At 39.1% G+C, this 24,921-nt stretch overlaps 1 protein-coding gene across 2 annotated transcripts in view; it reads right to left on the minus strand.

The window, feature by feature from the left end:
* Window positions 1–24,921, minus strand: part of ADGRG7 (adhesion G protein-coupled receptor G7) — a 76,988-nt gene that overhangs the window by 21,071 nt on the left and 30,996 nt on the right. For both annotated transcript variants that reach the window (XM_045193583.3, XM_024558171.4), the window contains exons 7-13: window positions 19,823–19,962; window positions 19,601–19,708; window positions 17,395–17,558; window positions 16,907–17,062; window positions 11,998–12,110; window positions 6,728–7,068; window positions 3,942–4,032 (exon numbers count right to left, since the gene is read on the minus strand). In XM_045193583.3, the coding sequence (XP_045049518.1) occupies window positions 3,942–4,032; window positions 6,728–7,068; window positions 11,998–12,110; window positions 16,907–17,062; window positions 17,395–17,558; window positions 19,601–19,708; window positions 19,823–19,962 (1,113 nt within the window). The remainder of the gene's footprint in view (window positions 1–3,941; window positions 4,033–6,727; window positions 7,069–11,997; window positions 12,111–16,906; window positions 17,063–17,394; window positions 17,559–19,600; window positions 19,709–19,822; window positions 19,963–24,921) is intronic.

The raw sequence follows: 24,921 nt of genomic DNA on the forward strand, positions 1-24,921 counted from the left end.
TAAGAGAGATTCTGGTTCCAATTAATTCAAAAGAACATAAGCACCCCTATGTTCATTGCAGTGCTATTTACAATCGCCAAGATTTGAAAGCATCCCAAGTGTGCATTGGTATATGAGTATATAGAAAAGCTATGGTACATTTACCCAATAGATACTACTTGTCCGTAAAAAAGAAGGAAATCTTACCCTTTGCAATAGCATGGATGAACCTGGAGAGCATTATGCTAAATGAAATAAGCCAATGAGAGAAAGACAAGTACCATATGATTTCACTCCTATGTGGAATCTAATGAATGAAATAAACAAACAAAATAGAAATAAACTCATAGATAGCGAACACACTGACAGCTGTTAGAAGTGAGGGAGTTCGTGGGCTGGGAGGAAAAGGTGAAAGCGTTAAGCAAAAAGAAAAAAGAAAAACCTCATAGACACAGACAACAGCATGGTGATACCCAAGGGGAAGAGGGCAGGGGGAGGTGGAAGAGGGTAAAGAGGGACAAATGGTGATAGAAGGACACTTGACTTGGAATATTAAACATACGATGCAATAAACTGATGTATTATAGAACTGTACACCTGAAACCTATGTAATTTTATTAACCAATGTCACCCCAATAAATTCAACTTATAAAAAGGAAAAAATATAGTCTAGTTCCAGATAAACAAGGTATGTCGGGAAAATGTCCAACCATTGTCAATATAATGAGAATGGCATCATTATATTAACATATATTACATGACGTCAGTGAAACCTGGCAGCCAAGGAGAGTGGACTGGAATGAGCATGGGTGAACAATGACAACTTCACTGTACTAGTCGGTGGAGGTGGTAGATGCCATTAAGTGATCATGCATACCGTGTGGCCATCGCTTTCGAAATGACTGAGCGAGTAGAATAACAAATCCGTATCAAATTTTATATTAAGTTTGAACATTCCTCCATGGAAACTATTAGGATGATTCAGAAGGCCACAGCTATGGGCAACTGGTGACTGGCAGCTTCATCATGACAATGTGCCCACTCATGCATCATGTCCCATGCAGAGTTTTTTGGCAAAACATCAAATCACCCAAGTGACTCAAACCCCCTACAGCCCAGATTTGGTGCCCTGTTACTTATGGCTTTTCCCAAAACTAAAATCACCTTTGAAAGGGAAGAGATTTAAGACCATCAATAAGATTCAGGAAAATACAACAGGGTAGCTGATGGCAATTGGGAGAACTGTGTGAGGTCCCAAGGTGCCTACTTTGAAGGGGACTGATGTCATTGTCCTATGTACAATGTTTCTTATATCTTGTAATCTTCTTCAATAAATGTCTCTATTTTTCATAGTACATGGCTGGATACTTTCTGGGCAGACCTCGTATTTATAAGTAAAGCAAGATGATTTATTTTATTGGTAGGTTGGATGTCAGATGTAGGAGAATTAAGGATGACTCCAAACTCTTTGGCCTCAGTGCCTGGAAGAATGGAATGACCATTAACTGAGATGTGGAAGATGATGGGAAGGGCAGGTTTGGGAGGGAAGACCAGGAGGTGTCTCATCAGACAGCCAACTGGAGATGTCAAGTAGGCACTTGGGTATTGATGTGAAAAGCCCTGGAATATATTTCGCATCCAATTAATGTATGTTTTCCTTCCCCTGTAGGTAAAACACTATTATACAAGTTAAAGGATTTCTAAATTGTTTTGCTTTGGACTGTTGTTACAGTTTAAATTATGACAAATCATATTTCTAATCTGAATGATCTTCAGGAAAACTGTAATGATGTTCAAGTCTCTGCAGTGAATTAAAAAGTGAAGAGGAGTGTCTCCAACCCATTGATGCACAGACTGGGCCCATCCTTAAGTAAAATGGTGAGAGTGAGCAAGTTTATCTTCAGGACTCCTGTCTTCCCTTTCCTTTCGTCTGTAACTGGAGAACAACTCTCCTGTCCTCCTCCAGCTCACATTTCCCTACACAGAAGAAATGAGAGCACTTGGCTAAGAATTTAGTGAAATCCTGAGGAGAAGTACTTTCAACCCTCAAGAAGCTTCTTTGGTGACTAAGAAAGTGGCCATCAAAAGTCTTAAATGAAAAAGATGAATACATTTCTTTTCCAGGCAGCCTAAAGAAACACAGTTTAAAAAGAGAGGAGAGCATCATACGTGGACCTCAGATGAAGACTTTAACTCCTTGGTGATTTTGCCATGAAGCTCACCGTGAAGAGAACTTTAGCACACACAGCATATAGTCGAATAATCTTCACCTCCATGTATTATAATTTCTCATGATTACCCCAACCCTTCAGAAAAGTCTGGAAACAGCTTATATGATGGTAGTGCAGAGAACTGGGGACAGAGCAGGAAGGAGGAACATGGCCTGTGCTACACCTACCCCTTAATTAGGTCCTTCTGGCAAAGAGAGCAATTCATCAGGGGAACTGGGTTAGGGGTTTCAGGTATCACTGGCGGAACAGGGAGCCGTGGGGGAGAGCATGAGATGTTGAGGCTCCACTACTGGGAGGATAACTCAGGAAAACCAAGAAAGTGACTCTCTTTCTAAATAAATCCTGAAGGAATGTGACCTTCGATTCCTGTGTATAGGGTGGAATGTGGGGGATAGGGGTTCAACAGGAGGCAGATGTTACACATCCTTTCCTCTCTTCCCAGCTTCTGTTATCAGTCACCCAGTGACTTCCCTACCATCTAATATTGTACTCAGGAAAGAATCTGCTCTTAATTATTTATAGCTAAGTATGAATAAATTTAAGAGAGTAGGTGTCTTTCTCCTAAAGGCTTTTATAGGAGCAAGTCTAGCCCTGTGCCTGGTTCTGGGTAGAAAATTAAAAATGTGATTTGAACTGAATTACCTCTCCAATGAGATACTTGCATCTTATCATGATCTCTAATTGTAAAACTCAAAATTTGAAACTCATTAAAAGACACTTAACCCTGATGAAACAGAGAAAATAGTGCCTGAAGTAACTGGCTTCTGAAATCAAATCAGACAGACAGTCTCCTATTCTACAGCTGGGTGTGGGTAGCCCTGGAAGTAGGTAAGCACCCTAACACCACAGCTTTCCCTTGGGGGTACTTGCACATTTCCAAGAGTTTTGTTTTTACTTGACCTGGTCTGGGTCTTAAGGTGGAATCTGAGGACAAGAATGGCTGGATTATAAAATGAGAAGGGAGGATCAATTAAAGAGCAGTTGTCATTCAATAGCAGAAATACATGTAAAAAGTTTAGGTCAGCTTTCTTCTCTTCCTCCCCACATAAAAAGCAAACACCATACAATCAGGTGCTTCCATTATTAACAGTTAGTTAGTTATTCAGGCTGGAGTCACAGGAAGAATGTGTTATGTGTAGTAAATCATCATGGAATCTTCATTATAATCACATAAGCATAGAATTGGCTCATAAGCATGGATAGTGCTCTTCAAGATACGAAATGTTTTCACATTTGTTTGAACCCCCACAGTAACCCCTGAGCAGGTGTTACTGTCATTGTTATTCCCATTACTAGATGAGAAAACTAAGAAAAGCCATTACTAGGATTACGCCTACTTTGTCCTATAATTTTTCAGGCTAAATAAACATTCAATTTAACAAAAGAAAGTTCATATTTATAAATTTAGAAGGTAAATACTTGCTTTACCAAAGGATTTCTCATAGGAAATTTTCATGTTACCATATTTAAAATGTAAAGTGTTCTTTGAAAATTTGAAACACCCACTTGGAATATCACAATTATAAAGTGAGGTGCCTGTGTACAGCGACACTTGGACTCAACATCACTGAATACTTAAACTCATATAAAAAATGGACATTAAAAAATATAAGCTCACATTTCTTTTTTTTTCAATTTTAAAGGGAATTTTTTTTAATTGTTGTTCAAGTACAGTTGTCTCCATTTTCACCTCACCTCAGCACCTCCCACCCCCACCACCGCTAAACTCACATTTCTTCTTGCCGGTATTTTAATTCCCACCCTGAAGGGTTCTGAGAAGAAATGGTTCCCATTGTCACAGCCACCACGACAGCCGGGACTCCTAGGTGATAAAGAGAGGCACTGAATTAATAATTTACCCAAGACTGGGATTAATTATAAAAGACCATGAATGAATTATACAACTGACCCTTTTCAGAATATATTGTTCTTTCCACTATGGACAACATACTATATGATCCTTGAGATTTAGGTTAACAGTTTTCAAATTATTTTTCTTAAAGAGTTGCTCTAGTTGTCTTTATTGTAGCATTTCTTTTCTTTTATTTTTTAAAATATATTTATTGATTATGCTATTACAGTTGTCCCATTTCCCACCCCCCTCACTCCACTCCATCCTGCCCACTCCCTCCCTCCCACATTCTCCCCCTATAGTTCATGTCCATGGGTCATACTTATAAGTTCTTTGGCTTCTACATTTCCTATACTATTCTTACCCTCCCCCTGTCTATTTTCCACCTATCATCTAGTAGCATTTCTTTTAAAGTTAGGTATTGATGTGGCTAGAAGTGGCAAAGTTGGGGGTACAAAAATCAATACTCAGAAATCGATGGCATTTTTATACACCCTTAATGAACTTTATCAGAAAGAGGAACTAAGAAAACAATCCCATTTACTGTTGCAACAAAAAAATAAGGTACCTGGGAATAAATTTAACCATGGACGTAAAAGTCATGTACTTGGGAAACTATAAGACATAGAAGATACAAATAAGTGGAAGCATATACTGTGTTCATGGATAGGAAGAATTAATATCATTAAAATGTCCATACAACCCAAAGCAATTTATAGACTCAGTGCAATTCCTCTTAAAATACCAATGGCATATTTCACAGATCTAGAACAAATATTCCAAAAATTTATATGGAACCAAAAAGACCCTGAACAGCCTCAGCAATCTTGAGGAAGAAGAACAAAGTTGAAGGGATCACAGTACCTGATATCAAACTATATTACAAGGTCCCTGTAATCAAAACAGTCTGATACTGGCATAAGAACAGACATAATGACCAATGGAACAGAACAGAGCCCAGAAATAAACCCACACATTTAACATCAATTAATATTATGTTAATTTATTGCAAGAGCATACAATGAGTAAAGACATTTTCTTCAATAAATGGTATTGAGAAAATTGGACAAATACATGCAAAAAAATGAAACTACACCACCAACTTATACCATATACCAGAATAAACTCAAAATGGATAAAAGATTTAAGTATAAGTCATGATAACATAACAATCCTAGAGGAAAACTTAGTAAAATTTCAGATATCTCACATACCAATATTATTGCTGATATATATTTTAAGGCAAGGGAAACAAAGGAAAAAATTAACAAATGAGACTATAGCAAATTAAAAAGCTTCTGCACAGCTAAAGAAACCATCACCAAAATGTAAAAGGGAACCCACTGTATGGGAGAACATATTTGCCAATAATACATCAGACAAGGGTTTGATCTCCAAAATATATACAGAACTTGTACGACTCAACACCAGGAAGACAAACAATCCAATTTAAAAATGGGCAAAAAACCTGAATAGACACTTCTCCAAGGAGGACATATAGATGGTCCATAGACATATTAAAAAATGCTCAACATCACTAGCCATCAGAGAGATGCAAATTAAAACCACAATGAGATATCATCTCACATGTGCCAAAAATAGCTATCATTAATAAATCAGCAAACAACAAGTGTTGACAAGGATGTGGAGAAAAGGGAACCCTAGTGCACTGTTGGTGGGAATGCAGACTGGTGCAGCCACTGTGGAAAACAGTATGAAGTTTTCTCAAAAAATTAAAAATGGAAATGCCTTTTGACCCAGAGATTCCACTTGTGGGAATGTATCCTAAGAATCCTGAAACATCAATTCAAAAGAATATATGCACTTCTATGTTCATAGCAGCGTTATTTACAGTAGCCAAGATTTGGAAACAGGCCCATCAGTAGATGAGTGGATAAAAAAGCTGTGGTACATTTACACAATGGATTACCACTAGGCTGTAAAAAAAAGAAGGAATTCCTACCCTTTGTGACAGCATGGATAGAACTGGAGAGCACTATGCTAAGTGAAATAAGCCAGTTGGAAAAAAATACCATATGATCTCAGTTATAAGTGGAACCTAATGACCAATATAAACTTATAAGCAAAATAGAATCAGAGGCATAAAAACGTGGACCAGACAGACAGCTGTAAGAAGTGTTGGGGGAGATGGGGACTGGTGGAAAGAAGGTGAAGGGGGTAGCCAAAGAACATGTATGAATGGCCTATGGACATGGACAATGGTGTGGGACTGCCTGTGGGAGTACAGGGAGGTGGGCTGGATGGAGGGGGGACAAAGTGGGGAAGATTGAGACAACTGCAGTAGCATGAACAATAAAATATTTTTCAAAAAAATTTTTTTAAATAAAATTCTGTGGCACCCCCAAACAATAAATAAATAAAGTATCTAGAAAGGTGTTTGTGGCCTAAATCTTAAATCAATTAATAGAGATGTTAAAGGACATTAACATCTTGAAGTTAGCTTATAACGTATCTCGTAGGGCTGCCTTGACGCGTCTGTCTCTGCAGGGTATGAGCTCCAGGTGGAAGCCACTTTTACTGATTTCTGGATTTTCCATCTCCTTCCCCAGGGCCTTGTACTATTAGGCCTTCAGTAGGCATTTGTTTAAATTAAATGATTTCAACAAAATTAAATTCCTGAGTAAGTAGAGAAGCAAACGCTTACCCCATCCAATTAAGGAGATGAAAAAGATGAAATGCCGAGGAAGAGGCTTCATGGTCCTAATCAGGAGGTAATAGAGCTGTGCGGCGCTGAGCCCGCTCCAGGTAAACGTCACTAGCAGAAAGTAGTGCAGCAAGGCGGCAATCGCCGTGCACGTGGGATTCACAGGGTCCACAGTGTCTCCTGTGGGCTTTTCATTACTATTCGGACCAGTATTTTTGTCGTCATTTGTACTTAAGTTCTTGTTGGAGTTTTCAATTCCAAACACAAAGAGGAGGTTGAAAATCAACATTGATGTGCACAGACTAACCAACACCCAGGTTACTGAGGTTTTTCTGACTCTCCTGAATAGAAATAAGTAAATGTAATTAAATAAATAAACAAAATAACTACAAAACATAAACTCAAGTGAAATTGTGAAGGAACAAAAAATATTATTATCCAATGTAAATTCAGCTAATAGCTTGTGGGCCACCTGGTAAATCTACTTTCCCAGCAACACCAGAAAAGTATACTCCTCTCCTATGTCATTTCCACAATGAAGTGAGTTAGAAAATAGGTTGATACATCCTTTCTTGAAACTGTGTTCTAATCAAAGGTGATAGCTACTCTCTAGAGATGGCCCCCAATAAATTCTACTTCCCAATATTTACACCCTGCATATTCACCTCCCAGGGCTGCCTGTGAGGTCTTCTAACTAACGGAAGGCTGGGAAGACAGGGCCAACTTATCCATTGGATACCGTAGTGCTTAGGGCCCACAACACTTTTATGGCCCACAGCAATGTTCTAACTCCTTTTCAACCAAAAGAAAACAAAACATGAACTTTTCGGTCAAATAAAATATTTAGCAATATAATATTAATATATTTATCTTTATACCAATATAATATATAATTTTTATCCTTTTATGGAGGTAAATCTACCTCCATATAATATAATTTTTATCCTTTTTATGGAGGAGAGCCTCACAAAGGCAAAAGTGCCTAGGACACATGAAAGTCATCACAAGTTTTCCCTTTAGTGCTCCCAGGAGTTCTGAGTCACCACGTAAAAAGTCCAGCTACCCTCAAAAGAACCTCATGGAAATGCCCTGAGACTGTGGGGAATGACCCGGCTGTGGCAGCCTCCCAGCAAACCTCCAGATGGCTCCAACCCCAGCCACCCCGGGACTGCAGTCTCACGGGGGATCTGAAAGGAGACCTTTGGAGGAGCTGTCCGGCTGGGCCCAGTCAAGCCGCAGAATCATTAGCAATAACAAATTGTTGTTTCAAGACACTAAGTTTTAGGGCAGTTTTTAATGCTGCACTAGACCATAACTTCTCTAGATTAGCAAGCACATACAAAGGCTATCTATAGAAAGGTTCTAAAAGGATTTTTCAAATTTTCAAAATAGAAAACTATTGCATGTTAATATATGAACCCATGTGCAAATGTAGAGAAAGTCTCTTGAGTTTTTTAGAAGTGTTTTAAAATTCATGTATAAATTTTAAAAGAATAAGACCTGATATAATTTTAACTAACTTTATAATTTTAAGTAATATTAAACTTATTACTTTTAAACTAACAAGATGGTATAAGGTTTAGCTTATATTGCATTATGAGGCTTCCGTAAACATTTTAAATTAAGTAAAAATATTTAAAATTTGTTTAACAGCCTATTGCTACTAGTGATATTCTTCAGAATTTGAATAGACTGATGATTACTATCCCTGTAAATGACTTATATGCAACAAAGTTTCACATGTGTCTTTCCTGTAAGACCTGTCAGAGCCCTTTATTCATGGAGTATGTCCCAAGGGCTACAGTTCCAAGGACCAGACTTTGGGAAACACTAGCTGACAGCCAACAGTCAAGATGGTCTGAATGGGCCTTTCTTCTCAAACATGCCCAAGCACCGTCCCTTCATTGGAAGATATAGTTCTGGGTGTAGAACCAAGTGCTCTTTAAAGTGTTTTTCTTTTTTCCTTCTTCTCGTGTTTACCTAAGATTTTGCTCAAAAAGCCCTTTCTCATTTTGTCTGCAGGTTGGTGGTGTTCAACAGCAGTCTTTGGGAGGCAGTGGGATGAGAGAGATGAGTTGAGGGGGTGGGGGAGAGCGCTGCAGTGGCCCATGTGTGTATTTTGAGACTGGCAGAGAATTCAAGGTTTCCCTGAGTGAAATTGATCTCAGATGTGAGATTTGATATTCTTTCTACTGTGTACATCATGTTTTCCTTAATGTTTAAAGGCAGGTATATCCATAAGTCCCCTCTACTGACATTAATTACAGTTCTCTGTAGACTATGCTACACAGTCTCATATCAATGAAAGTTATAAATTATAAAACCTTCACTCACTACCATCTAAGTCCTTCTAGATTTTTCAGAATACAAGGCCTCCTGGAATAACTATTTCCCTAAGTTTATAATGTGCTTAAAGTTCTAACCTCTTCAACTACCTCTCTATTTTTAACATCCCAGAATTGATGAGTCTGTTTGCTGTTTATACATCCTTTATGATTTTACAGCATTCCATCATGATCTTTCTGTCTTTGGATTTCCATGATGAATAAAAAGCTTGTATTTAAACAGAACTCTGTCCATTCTCTTGACATTTTAGTTGAGCTTTAATTGAGAACTGCAAAAAATACTCAGAAGGATCCTTTTATGTAAAATAAAGTTACTTTCTAATTTTTCCCCAATTTCAAACATAAATTATAATCCACAGGAAAAAGGCTGATTTCATTTTGGTTCTTCTGTATATTATTATGTACACAAATATATAATACATATTATATGTAATAAAAATATATGTATTATTTTTATATGGAAGCCTGCCCATGAACAAAGAAAACTATTTGATTCAGGATTTCAAAATCAACACAATTTTGTTTTCATTTTTGTTTTTCTTTGGTGATGAGTTTTTAGTGACACCTGTGGCAGCACAAATTTGCTCAGAAATGCGTTGGCAGAGGATGCAAAAAAAAAAAATCTCATGACAATTCAAAGGAGTGAGATTTCAGGCAAAGAAACTAGTTATGCTGTTCCCACAACTTTTCCCATGGGATCATATAATTGCTCCAGTGTGGTGATGGTAGAAAAACAAATGAAAAGACAATTATAACAGTCATTTCTTTTTGTGTGACAGACTTGTAATTACATGCCATGTAATTTCTTCAAGGCACTTACCACAATTGGTAATTACATATAAAATTTCTGTATATATTTGTATAACATTTGTCTTCCCCCAGAGAATGTAAATACCATGAGAAATGGGAGCTTGCCTGTATTGTTCATATGTGTGCTTGGCCCATAGTAAGCCCTCCATGTAAAAATTCTAAATGAATGGCAAGAGACTTGAGTGTGAAAGATAAAGAAGAGGAATCAAAAAGAATTCTGGTTCTTTGGAAAAATGGCTGGTTCCAAGTATGGGACAGAGAAAGTGCTGTGCCTGAAAAAAGGAAGTGCTTGAAAACTGATCGGGACATGATAAAGCAACACGAAGGGGCTCCCTCTGGTCACATCAGGGATACAGTGACTAAATACAGCATGATAGGTTAGAGAATTGTTATTTTCCACCGCCAGCATAATATATTTCAGTAAGGATACCAAAACCACTGAGCGAAAGTTGGGGAACAGGATAGTCCCAGTCTCAGAGTATTACCCCACGGACTACCTATTATTTACAAAGGGACAAAATGAACCTTCACAACGTAGGAGTCTCGCAGGCACAACTTTAAACAAGGAACCAAACTTAACCAATAACGGGACAAACTGACATCACGTGCTGCTGTGTGTCACACTGAGAGGCTCGAGTGTTCTCATGAAATATTTCTAACCTGTATCTAATCACGAGAAAAATTCCAGACAAACCCTAAACTGTAGAATATGCTACTTCCTACAAAATAACTAATCCAAACACCTCAAAAGTTTCAATGTCATGAAAGACCAAAACACACAAACAAACAAATCAACGGTATTATTCTAGGCTAAAGAAGACTAAACAGACATGACAAGTAAATAAATTGAGGAGAAAAACAGCTACAACAGACATTACTGGGACAATTGGAAGAAACTTGAATATGGATTGTATACTAACACAGTAACAGCATGTGAATGTGAAATTTCTTGGGTTAACTGTCCTGAGTGAGAATGACAGTACTGTGCCACGTAGGAGAACACCCTTGTTCATAGGGTGTGCACGCTCAAAGAATCTAGGGGCGATAGTCATGATTCCTACAACCGACTTTCAGAATTTCAGGGGGAAAAATTGAAAAAGAGAGCAAAATAGTAATAACTGGTGAGTATAGGTGAAGGACATATGGGTGTTCAGTGTTGTCTTTCAACTTTTCCATAGGATTTTTTAAAAGAAAACTTCAGGAAAAATTCTAAATAGCATTACCTTTAAAATTAAAAAAAAAATGTAAACATACATATCTGAGAAAAAAGTTGCGAAGGAATTTAGTAGAGAGAAATAATTCTGAAGGAAAGACGAATTCATTTGGAGATATCTTGAGTGCGAGATGAGAACCCGCTGGGACCGCCCAACAGGCCCGTTTATTCCACATACACTTCTGTGCTGTGAGCTGGGGACGCGGGGGGTGGGGGCGGGTGCAGCCCAGGGGACACAGTGACCAAAGCAAAACAAAACAAGCAGTGACGACAAACAAAATCAGAGGTCACTGTCCTCATCAATTTTCATGCTGATGGGGAAAACTGTCCGTAGGCAAACTAAAAATAATCAGGCTTACATACCCAGACCATTGAAAATGGAGCATGTGACGGAAAACAACTAGTGCTCTACAAAACTGAACCTTGAGTGAGGGGCCACGGTGGACAGAAATGGGTATTTATGGTCATTTGTAATAGATTTTTTAAAGTATGAAATTCAAAAACTTTTCAAAGTTTCATCATTTTCACACTTAATATATTTTTTAATTACTTTTATTTTCAAAAACTTGGCTGCTCAGTAATATTTCTTTCTTTTACAAATGCAAATTGGTAATTATGTATCTACTCAACACAAAGGGACTGTGGCATTGATGAGCTACCAGACCATGTTAATTTAAATGGCAAACTTGTAATTACATGGTATGTAATTTTCTTTCAGGGCATTTACCAGTTTGTAATCATACACTTACTTGTGTGCATTTCTTAGCCTTTCCAGGCCTGTCTTCTTTTAAAGTGAACGTGTTGAACTAAATCTGATTTCCCTTGTAGTTGCAAGAAACCATATTCTGACGAGAACATGCTCAGAGGAAATAAAAAGGATAGCAATTTCTTTCGCTTCTTACCTGGTGGCAATCTGAAACATAATGGTGAGAGCCAGGCCAGTAATGGACAGCGCACATCCGACGGTGGATAATACGTCTAGTGATTCAGGATATTTATAGTCCTTTTTGAAGCTCTGGAAAATAAGTCAGGACCAATACGTTTAAACAACCATTTCTGAAATGTCTATGAAAGTCAACATCTTGTAAAGTTACATTGGTCAAAATAACCAGAGACGAAGTAAGTTAACCTCTATCGCTAAGCAGTTTACATGAAATGTTAGGGCTTGAGAAGAGTTATTGAACTAATTCAGTTACGGAAAAGAAATATATGATTCTTCAATGTCTGAAAATCAACGTTGATTGGATTAGATATAAGGCTAGAGTTGCTTCATTTATCCATTACATTATTTTTATGTATAACTATAACCCAAAGGGAAATCAGCATATTTAGGCCGATGTTCTAAAAATAAAGTTGCAGAAATATCTTTAAGGATATGGAAATATGTTCCCATGATCCTGTCATTTTTAAAGATCTAATTTTTGTGTAATATTTATCTGTCTACCCAGTATTTTAGTATATATCCATAGAAAAGTATATTCCATATAAGTATGTATTCTTAGAAATCTAGAGAGATAATAATAGTGGTCACTGGATAGGTAGAATATATCTACCTATTATAATTATTCTTGCTAGCCTGTACTTTCTAATTTGTTTAATTGTTAAAATTTTAAAAAGTCATATATACTTATTTATAAAACATAAAAATAATATAGAAATAAAATTTTAAAAGCATGTTTCTCTTTATTGTCAGCTACCCACCTCATACCCCCTACCTCTTGAAATCCAGTCTCTTCTCCAGAGATGACCTTCCTTATGTACTAACAAGTATTGCCTGTGTCTCTTGCACAAACACATAGGGGGTTGTTAACATAATAGAATTTTTCTCAAATTGCTATTTAAGCTCTCATAAAAATTTTCCATATCAGTATATCTCTTTTCAGTAGATAAACTTTCATACTTTATGCAATGAGTATGTATTTCTTTTGTAGAAATAAATATACAATAAACATCCTTTAAAGTAATAATAAAACAAAAATTTCATGATGACAAAGAATCATAGAATACATAGACTTCCAGATTGTAGAGATCATCTGTTTATTCAGAGCCTACCGGATCTTACCTTACATACAATTCTAAGCAGCCTTTTTAAAAGTTTTGCAACTCGAAACTAATTGCAAATGTGAGTAGGTAGTCACTGAGGCAGATTCAGATATTAGTGAAAAGAAATAGCTGAAAGCCTGACCTCAAAAGGAGAAAAATAACTATGACATGTACTCTGAATCATCTACTATGTACAGGAGTCTGAGCTTCACACGGCTCTTCAATGATACTAAGGACCTGAAGCTATCAAAAAAGTTAAAATTTTATCTTTTTAATGTTCTGATTGAGAAAGCAGATCTCTGTGTAATACAAGTTAGAAAATACATCGATCATGTATCCCAGAAATTACACCTGAAACCCATATGACTTTATGAACCAATGTCACCCCAATACATTTAATTTAAAAAAAGAAAATGGGGCATAGGTAAACACAGCTCACCTCCTCGCATCAAAATTACAATGAAACTAGAGGAAAAAACATCAGAACCGCCACAAATTGAGCTGAATGTAAGTCCTACAACTATAGAATTAAAAGAGAAACCACATCAAGGCTGGTAGGAGTGGTGAAGACACAGAATGGTCTGGTCCACGCAAGGCTGATGAACACTGAGAGGGGTATCTTGTTGCAAGTACCCCCAGCCACACACCAGGCCCCACCCAGGGTTCCAGTGACAGGATAAAAGGTCCCCAAACTCTGGCTGTAAAAACCAGCAGGGGTTGAGGCTGTGGAAGATAGAAACTTCTGGAGTCCCAGGCAGTTCCTCTTAAAGGGCTCATGCACAGACTTACTCAGACTCACTCCCTCTGAGCTCCAGCATGGGAACAGCAGCTTGAAGTCACCAGAGACGTATGGGGAGAAACTAAATTGTTCAGCACCAGTGTGAGCTAGGGGAGCAGCTTTGTCTCAGACAGAAGTGCTGGCAGAAGCCATTGTTCCTTTTCTGAGCTGTGCTCTCACAGAACCAGCAGGTGGGTGCCTTATCTGGGATTCCATCAACCTGGTTTATGCTGTTTGCCCCACCCAGGTGATTCTCTGAGGCCCTGCTCCCCCCAACTTTGGGCCCACCCAAGCTGTTTCCATATCAATGGCTCATGCTTCACATTTTCCTAAATTCTCTCAAACTAGCAGCATCGGCCTCAGTAAGACCTATACCTCTCTCTAAGTTGCTCCAGGCTCAGTACTAGCAGCAGTCAGCCTTGGCTCACAGATTGGCCCCACCTGGGCACCTCTAAGCCCGGCAAAAGTAGCAGCCATCTGAAGGTTGCGTTGTAGCTTATGCCAGTGGCCCCTGACAGAACACAGGCAGTAGCTAACTGTGCCAACAGCAATCAAGGGTCAACTACAGCAGGGGGGTTGTACACAATCTACACAGTGGGTGCACCTTCAGTACCCAGCTTGGGTGATAGGGGAGGCTATGCCACTGGACCCTACAGGAAACTTACTACATTAGGCCACACTACCAAGCCTGGGAGATATAACAGCTCTACCTAATACATAGAACCAAACACAGGGAGGCTGCCAGAATGAAGAGACAAAGAAACATGGCCCAATTGCAAGAACAGAAAAACACTCCAGAAAAAGAACTAAACAAAATGGAGACAAGCAATCTACTAGATGAAGAGTTCAAAACACTGGTTATAAGGATGCTTAGTGAACTTAGTGAGAACTTCAACAGCATAAAGAAGATCCAGTCAGAAATGAAGGATACACTAATTGAGATAAAGAACAATTTACAAGGAATCAATAGTAGAGTGGATGAAGCTGAGAATCAAATCAGCAATTTGAAATATGAGGAAGCACAAAAAATCAGAACAGCAAGAATCCAAAAAAAGAATCCAAAAACAGATGAGGATAGTGTGGGGAGCCGCTGGGACACCTTCATGCATACCACCATTTGCATCATGAGGGTGCCAGAAGGAAAAGAGAGAGAGCAAGAAATTGGAACCCTATTTAGCATTGAAAAAATAATGACAGAAAACTTCCCTAACTTGGTGAAGGAAATAGACATACAAGTCCAGGAAGTGTGGAGTCCCAAACAAAATGAATCCAAGGAAGCCCACTCCAAGACATATCATAATTAAAAGGCCAAAGGTTAAAGACAAAGAGAGAGAATCTTAAAAGCAGCAAGAGACAAGAAGTTAATTACCTACAAGGGAGTCCCCATAAGACTGTCAGCTGATTTCTCAAAAGAAACTTTGCAGGCTAGAGGGATTGGCAAGAAATATTCAAAGTGATGAAAAGCAAGTACCTAGAACCAAAATTACTCTACCTAGCAAAGCCATCATTTAGAATCAAAGGATAGAGAAAGAACTTCCCAGAGAAGAAGAAGCTAAAGGAGTTTATCATCACCAAACCATTATTACATAAAATGTTAAAGGGACTTCTTTAAGAAAAAGAAGAAAAACATTTTTTAAAGAACAATAAAATGTCAATAAATATATAGAGAGCAACAATTGAACCTGAAAAACAAAATAAATGAACAAGCAGAACCAAAACAGAATCATAGCTACACAGAACGTTTTGATGGGTGCCAGATGGGAGAAGACTCCAGGGGATGGGCAAAACGGTAAGAGGTTTAAATACAAATTGGTTGTCACCGAACAGTCCTGGGGATGTAAAGGACAGCATAGGGAATAAAGTAGCCAAAGAGCATCTATGCATGACCCATGACATGGACAATGGTGTGGGGACTGCCTGGGGGAATGGGGGAGAGGGTACACAGCAAAAGGAAAAAATTGGGACAACTATAATAGCTTACATAATAAAATATAACTTAAATTTTAAAAAGGAAAATGAACAATTAAAATCAAGTAAGATTTTATAATTAAGGTGAGAAAACTATAGTTATTTCAAAAAAGATTTTTAAAGATTTCTCTAATTTGATATTCTATATTGTTCCAGTATGTTCTGATCCCCACTGGCTTCCCAAGTATGGCTACATAATGGCTACTGGGGAATGAAAACATCCACTTCTGTTTTAGAAATTCATGACATTAATAATCCCTTAAGATGGGTAAGACACTCATTTCATTGTGTATGAATACCTTTCATCAAGTTTATAAACATTGTTGGTTACGCCAAAATAATAGGCTTTTGGAAATGGAACAAACAGAAGCCCCTCTCCTTAGAAGGGCCAGTCCAGGAACTTTCAGAGGTGCAGTACAGCTAGCTGCACACCAGAGTTACGTGTTTTCAGTGCTTGTGAAAGGAAGCTTGGCAGTTAAAAGATTTTAGAAGTACATACAGGAACTATGGGACAAATTGAATGAATTCAAGAGGATTTTCTTCTTGTATCTTCTAGCAAAAACTTAGTAACTTAGATGATTACACGTAAAAAGCTATGGGTGACTGATCTAAACTGCCCCTCACCGTAGCTAAGGATGTACTGAACCTGCCCCCGGCACAGCTGTAGCCGAACCCCCAGCTATAACAACTTCATGCTTCAGAACATACAAGTTAGTTGAATGGAATCTGTCAGCAACTCTTCGGCACACTGGGTCCCTTCTCATTAATGAATGCACAGTGCTGAACTCCTCTATCCGGAGACCTAACTGCCAAAAAAACCAAACAAACAAAAACAAAAAAAAAACCCTATTCTACTTGCCTTTACCAGCACTTTTTCCTTTTTAGTCTTATCATTCCATTCCCTTTTTTCTGTTAATCTGATAGGGGAAAACTGAAGCCCAGTGTTATGTCCGATTAAGCACATACCAGATCCGTGTATAAGGAAAACTTGTCTGAAAAGAGACTACTGTGTACATCCTTACCATTAGGACAGCAAAGTTAGTAGTGTGGTCGCACTGGCAGCGCACGAATCCCCCAGCTTCCCCGTCTTTGTAACAGCCCTTTGTGTCCCAATCCTTCTTTGAAAAATTCCAAAAGACACAGGCATAGGAATGGAGTTTGAATTCTTGTGGGTTATACTGCGAATTGATAAGACAATTGCATCTGATTTTTTTAATGCTTAAAATGGTGGGAAAAAATCAAAAGGGATAAGATAATCATTTGGGAAATCAGATAGGTACTAAGCATACCATCTTCATTATAAATTAGGGAAGGGAAAAGGATATAAAATTCAAATTAGCCAAGTATGCATTTAGCTAATCTGATAAAAAATACAGGTGGGTGGAAGGTTTAAATACTTTCAAAGAATCTTTCAAAAGATTTCCTGTAGACTTCTTTTCCCCAAACTATTCCTGCTTTTGTAAATCAAGAGGTGGCTGAATCTTTAACTACTGTTAGTGGGAAAACTCACCTGTGGACGGAAGGCCATTTTGACAGAAGCGCTCTGATCATCCCCCTTTTCATTAGTTTTGCCTGAGATAACTTTTTGAGTAAAATTTAATTTAGTTGTAAAAGTTTTTGATTGGAAGAGCTTGTTGTTTTGATACACTATAAAGCTACATGAGTTGGTATTAGCTGTGAGGGGGGAAAAAGACATGAAAAAACAGCAAGTGAACCATAGAGTAAACCAGAAACCCAGTCCCATGTTGAACTGTGCAGCTGCTTAATATTTGAGAAAAGTACAGTAAAAATAATTTGCTGGCTGAACCTTTACTTAATTGCAGTATGTAAGTAACATGTCTAATCTGTGGTTGGCCATTCTACCCACATTAAATTTTTTTTTCCTGAGGTTCAGATTCCTGACCTTCTAAAGGGGGAACATTAATTCTTGCCTAATCCACCTCAAGGACATATTACAAAGATTTCATTTAAAAGTATACATCTTGCTTTCTACACAGCAAGACAGAGGGAACATTGCTGCAGGTAGGTCAAGGCTATTTGCTTTCCCCACTGATAAGACATAGGAGAAGAAAAGAGCAAAGGACAAGCATCAGGACCGCTGTGCCTGGAGAAGTGTTCTATGAGGTTTGTCCCCTGTTCAGAGGGACCGAGCAGGGACCAGTCTATTACGTCACAGGGCCAGGAGTTCAAGTTGTTTGTACCAGGGACAGTTTGAATGGAGCCAGCTTCTTTCCATCATCTCTTGAACTATTCGTTTCCAGCTATTTCATGACAATTACAGGCTTTCCCAGAGTTGGAAGACTATTGTGACACATATCTTCAGGACCCTGGAAGAAGTGGTCAGCTGTTCCTCAGAGATCCTAGAAGGGCATGGCTGCAGCCAAGGGCTTTGCTGTGCGGCCTCCTCACACTTCCTACAGCTGGTGGCCATGTTTAAAATAACAGAAGCACCAACAACAGGTATACATTTGAAATGAATTAATTTCCTAAACTGTGCTGCCTTTTACAAGTGATACATGGAAAACTAAGAATGGCAGCGAGACCAGCCTATTCAGTCATGTGATCTGAGAAATCGACAAGCAAGGCCTGACAGCTGGCCAGTGTCCTCCACAGCCAGCCTCGTTGCTCTGGCCCCGACATGGAAGTGAAGACATTGGTTTCTAGGACTTTCTCACGGCACATTGTTTGAAATTGTTCCTTCGGGACGCACCAGAAGAAAGTTAATCCTGAAAATGCAGTTAGGCTTCTGTTTATGTTTTATTTTTATAAAAGAATGACATGCTTGATGCACAAATCAAATCCATAGAAGTATATTGATTAAAAAATGGAAGTCCCTGCTCACCCCTTTCCTCATTCTTACAGTATTTGGGCCATTTGTTAGAAAATCACCATCTCCTCTAAATATTCAGATTCAGTAGAAGAAATTTTCTTTACCACTATCTTACAATTTTAAGCAGTCTCCATTTTTCTAGACATACCTTCTTCATGTTTCTTTATTTATACTTTCTTTGTTTTTTCTTGGTAAAATTTTTCAGAAGCTTGTGCATTTCATTTGTCTTTTAATGGAATCAATTTTTCATTCTATTGTTCAAGTCTAGCATTTAATTTTTATTTTATTAATTTCTAACCTTGTATTTATCAATTCCTTCCTTCTAGCTTTCTTACATGCCTCATTAGGAGAATACTTAATTTATTTTTTAACAATTTCTTTTATTTTTTAATAAATTTATCAAGGATATACATTTTCCTTTAAATACCCCTTTGCCCACATCCTACAGGTGTAAATTTGTGGTGTGCCCATTGCCATTCATTTTTAAGTAATTTATAATTTGCACTTTAATTTCCTTTCTAACAATGGTGCTTTAAAATTTCTAATTGGATAAAATTTTGGCTATTACACTAGTAAACATGGACAGAGCTTGTGACTGAATTTTTTTTTTTTAAGAACCTACATTAGGTATATTTTTGTTACAAAACAGATTTGTGTCCATAACCAGAGAATTTCTATTCTGCTATCCTCCAAAAAATTTTTAAAGAGAAATCACCTCTATAACCTAGAATAGTAGAGATTACCATAATCTGGTGGAGCTCAAACATACTCAAATGCAAATTACTCAGTGTAAAACCAAGTAAACTTTACTTTGCACTTGGTGGGTTTTAAGTTATTAATTCCATGAATTTGAGTGCTCTTTTTTATATAAAAATTTCAGACCTACTTTTCGAGGGTTTGAGCCAGATCTGAAGTTCAGTCATTGCATCTGTATCAATGCTGTCCACATTTGTATCTATATACGTGGAACCAGAAACAAGAGAACTGCTAGATCCTACAAGGTGGAAAAAGTACATGTTAGAAGTCTATATTTTCAGGAATAGAACATTATTACGGTCAGCAGTAGAACGCTCCCTGCTATTACGAGCACACGAAACAAACAGCTTACCTTTCTGCAGAGTAAAGCGGACACCTGTAGACCCCACAGTGTCTCCTGAAGACAAAAGAACAGCCTGCAGCGCTACATTAGGACTCACCACTGAATTACTGCCCAGAGACAAGGAATAAGTTTCCATTTCCTGAACAAGCCTGCAAACAATAAATCATAACAACATGATATTCTAGAGATTCGTCATAAAATCAGAGGTGTGTGTTCTCTCCCATATCCCAGTAGAAAGGCATGACCACAGAATTCATGAGGTATCAACACATCAACACAATCACCTAAAAGTCATTGATTTTCTTTACCAGGACCTTCCTTTGTTATATATACATTTTTAAAAGCTCTGGTGGACTGTCTCCACTGACAGGTACCTTCTGTATTGATGCCAGAATGCTGGAGCTCAAGAATGACAGATTTCCCAATAAAAATAATCTTTATTATGCTGCTCTTCACAGAGAAGGATGGTGTTGACACCCAACATTGGCCAGGCAGGAGATTCTTGTCCCTCCAGTGGGGAGAATCAATTTCCATTTATTCAACTGCCTCCTCTCACCCAAACCCTTTGGGATCCAAACCATCTGTTGTAAGTTTGTTCCCAAGCTGACAGTTCATATGGAACTAGGGAAGAACAGAGTTCTGAACTCATTACCTCAGCTGTCAGCCAAATAGTGCAGGTTTTCACAATGTTCTTTTTTATTTTGGATAAGTTCCAAGATAAGTTTGACGGAAGGTGGGAGGGAGTGGAGGGAACCTGTGTTTGGTGTTCTCCAAAGAGAAGCCCTAGGACCTTTCTTTTTCTTGTTTCCCATAAGAAATATTTGCACCATTTCTGTACTTCACCAAGCAAAAATCTCTATATCTAAAATAACCAGTTCAATTTAGTTTTCCCAGAAATAAAAGGATTTCATTAAGATGTAATTGTTCAAAATACTAAATCTTTACATCTACCACTAAAATGCCCTTTCCCTTCCCCAAGAGAAATTAAAAAAGAGAATTTTTAAAATAAAAATTGCTTTATAAAGAGGATGTGATGATCATTGATATGGAAACATTCAAGTTGGCTTTTCTGTTTCAAAGGTTTTCCTTTCATAATGCCATTTTCTGTCATTTTCAACAATTCTCACTATTTTCCATTTAATAAATTAAAAATCTTACTCCAGAGTTACTTTCAACCTAACAAGACTCCAGTCTTCTAAGAACATAATTCATACATTCATTTAACCAACAATATCTCTTGAGTACCTGCTAAGAAGTTAGTATCTCCAAAACACTAGGGGTGCTAAAAGGAGCTCCCTCAGTCATTTGAATGACAAAGGGAAAGGTGTACTAAATATATAGTACATTTATAAACATATAAATGTACTATATATTTAGTACACCTATAAATATATAAATGTACTAAATGTTTGTCCTGTTCACAACCACTTTCAAAAGGTAGCTCTAGCCACAGCCACCTCTAAGCCACTTTTTTTTCCCATGTGATCCTTTCTTCCTCTGGCCGTAACTAATTAAACTACAGATGGGTGCCTGCCTCTGAATACCCAGTCTGGAGGCTGTCCATCAACGTAATACAATGGACTAGCAAAAGCAATCAGATTCTTTCACTTAGGAATTTTCCATTTAGTGTTGCAGTTATACCAGGAAGTCATGGTTTAGCGGGGACCAGAGAGATCATTATATCATTTGTAAGGACAAATACAAATTAAAAATAAGAGTCTGCCCTGGCCAGGTGTTCAGTTGGTTGGAGCATTACCTCCTACACCAAAAGGTTGCAGGTGTGATTCCTGATGAGGGCACACACCTAGGTTGCTGGTTGGATCCCCAGTTGAGGTTCCTACAGGAAGCAACTGATGATGTTTATCCCTCACATTGATGTTTCTTTCTCTCTCTCTCTCTCCCAAATCAATAAAACCCTCAGTTAAGGATTAAAAAAATTAAGAGGCTTAGTTTGTTTGTCTATATAAAGAGGTGAGATTCCTTTCTGTCTTTGCAATCTCTTAGGGGTTTTCCTGTGACGCATGTCACACTGTGGTTTAATGCTTACTCAATAATAAAAGGGATTTCTTTCTCTCCTACCTTTGTAGAGAGTATTTCTGGGATGAGATAAGATTTTCTTTTATTTCTATTCCCCAACATCATGAACAGGATCGAATTATAAGAGAATAGAAACTGGAAGTAAAGGTGTTTATTTACTCATGTTAATTATAAAGACAACAGCTAACCTTTATGTCGGGGGGGCTTTAACGCAGCCCCCCAGTCTGCCACAGATGAAGAATAAGTCTACCAAGACATGATCTTCCTGGGGAGGAGAGGTGGCCGATCTCTCAAAGGAGAATGGCCCAGAGCCTTTCCTTCCATGGGCTTTTATTAGGTTCATTCTCATAGGAATGCAGATAAAGCTCATCAATCATTGTCAGCCAGTAAGGGTTAAACAATACAGGATTCACAGAGAACTTTGAGGGCTTATTCTGAGTTACAGCCAATTAGTTAGAGGGCCATAAAACTTTAGGCGCCAGACTCACCTCAGGTCTGGACCCTTATCTTTTAAGCTGAGGGTACAAATTAAGTAGGTTTCACAGGAATGTACCTGTATTTTTCTTAGGCCTGGTTCCCCAGGGAATCCGCCCCTCCCAGCACCGGACTGCACTGCCCTCTGTTATCAATTCAGGCTTAAGTCAGGCAAGGGAAGTAAGGCAGCCAAGAGATTAGGAGACTCCTTGCAGACAGAATGAGGACTCAGGCTATTTCAAAGCTGAGGGGAGAGTGTCCATCACCCCCTTTTGCCACAGCCCCCTGAGTCCTTCCCTGTGAGCTTATTCCTGGTGACCAGAGCCTGTCTTAGGTTGATCCTCCCTTGAGGATTCTTACCTGTCATTGGCTAACTGGCCAAGCTCAGGGCCAAGCAGGGTGAAGTGGGCAGAGGTGGCACACCTGCCAGGGAGATAAGCTTTGTCTCCTTAGTGGCTGATGGTCCCAACTCTGACTCAGCCTTAACCATGAGGGGTTACAGCCTCTGAAACCAGGCAGGGTGGTTCCCAACACCTTTTTTAAAAAGACTTACACATATGTCAGGTATGGTACTGAAGCAGGGTGCAGCCAAGAGGAGGGCCCCAAGAAGGGATTTGTAATGGGGTCCAGGACTCGGGGTGTCCAGGAAATATTAGAAAAATGTATATAGGATGTCCTCATCCCCACAGGCCTGAGCCAAGGGGGATGGGACACATGGAACAGGGCCATTCAGAGCTGTTTTGGGTAGCAAGAGCTTTGCAGCTAACCCCTGGCACAGTCATTTAACATATCTATAACCTTTAACTGGTTTCATGGATGTGTTAAGTAGCTGTGGCCATGCTTTGAGCCAGGGGGATGGGACCAAATTCCACCCAGGATGGGACTGGGAAGTAACTCCCCCTGGTTACAGGGCCTGCGTGAGAGCGTGGAGATGATTGGCTCCATGCCATGGGGCCACACCTGCCCAGACTTACTATGGCAGCCCAGTAAAGCTAGAAGAATACAGGGATGCTGGCAGGTGTAGCTGACTGTAGGAGGAGTCAGAAATGGGGCTGCAAAGGAAGATGGGCGCTGGGATTTAAACCTAGGCCCAGCAGCCATAGAAAAGAAGAGACCACGCGGCTCCAAAGTAAATGGGGAGGAGACCATGCGGCTCGGAAGGAAGGAGTGAACCACGAGGTTCTGAAGCAAGTAGATAGATAAAGGTCCATGTGGTGCTGGTAGAAGAAGAGGAGAACCACGAGGTTCTGAAGTGGGGAAAAGGACCACGCGGTTCTGAGGGAAAGGAAGAGGACCACGAGGTTTTGGAGTGCTTCTTCTTGCCACGCGGCTTAGGCAGCAGGAGAGACTTTGCAGCCATAGAAAGGGGACAGAGGACTCTTGCTGGTGGGCCATGAGAAGGTGCCACATGGCTTTGGATTAACTGGAGATTGCAGCAGCCACACAGCTGATGGTGCCGGGAGCCTGAATCACGGACTTCTACTTCTTTTCCTGAGACACGGTACCCCGGACTGGGCACAGGAAGAAGGAAGGACTGCGTCTGTGGGTATTCTAAAGGACTTTAGTATCTTATTGAAGACATTAGGTCATTATTCTAAGTTTGTGCAACTTTTAAATAAACAATTCCTTTCCTTTTCACCAGTCTCTGGCATTGAGAGACGTCTTTCCTCTGACGGCGGGCATTTCAAACCTAGCAGGTGGGCGTGGGGGAAGGAACCTCCAGAGACAGAAAGGGGGAATCCTTTCTGTAATAATTTATCGTGAACCACCCCCTGCCCTGCTCTGTAACAGTAATAGTGATTTACACACATCACCTCATTTGAGCCTCACAAGAACCCTGCTGAAGGGAGATCCAAAGTTAGTCCCATATCACATTGAAGAATCTGGGGCTCTTCTTCAGATTCTGAAGTAGTCTGAAGAATTTGAAGAGAAATGAAGTAATGTAAAGTAATTTGATATGAAGTAATTTGGCCCAAATCAACAAATAACAATGCTAAGATATGAACCCAAGACTGTCTGACTCCAAAGACTATGGCAACAACCATTATATCACCCCAGAGGGAAGACCACAAACTCCTCCACTGAGACCTCCAAAGCTGCCTGGATGCCTTGCTGTTCCCCTGCTCCAGGGCTGTATTTTAATCCTGTCCTTAAGTTCCCGTGAGATTCCCTATGTCTCTTTACAATGAACCTCTGTTTAGTTCCTTTAAATGGGTGTCTTGTAGCCAAAGAAGGCTAGCTGGAACTAGAAGTGTGAAATGTAAATGCTGAAGGTGTCAGTATGAGGGAAACAGTTTTGCATTCCCAAAGCTATGTAAACAAGGACAATTATGCGCCTGAATGTGTCAGCAAGGTTTTAAGGTTATGGATCAGTCTTCATAGCAAATGTTCAAACTGGAGAAATGAGATCCTCAGTTCACCGAGTGTGGTAGGAAGCCCTTACCGGCAGAGACTCTGCCAGGGGCTGCAGAGCTCCACGCACTTGAACAGTCTGCTTCCTCCCAAGTTAGAAAAAGAGAGTGGACCCATGGACGCTACAGAACTTCACTGCGACAACCTGAGATGGCTAAAGCTGGAATGAATTCTTTCTTCCCCGT

This window comes from Desmodus rotundus, chromosome 2 (assembly GCF_022682495.2).
Source record: "Desmodus rotundus isolate HL8 chromosome 2, HLdesRot8A.1, whole genome shotgun sequence".
Classification (NCBI taxonomy): Eukaryota; Metazoa; Chordata; class Mammalia; order Chiroptera; family Phyllostomidae; genus Desmodus; species Desmodus rotundus.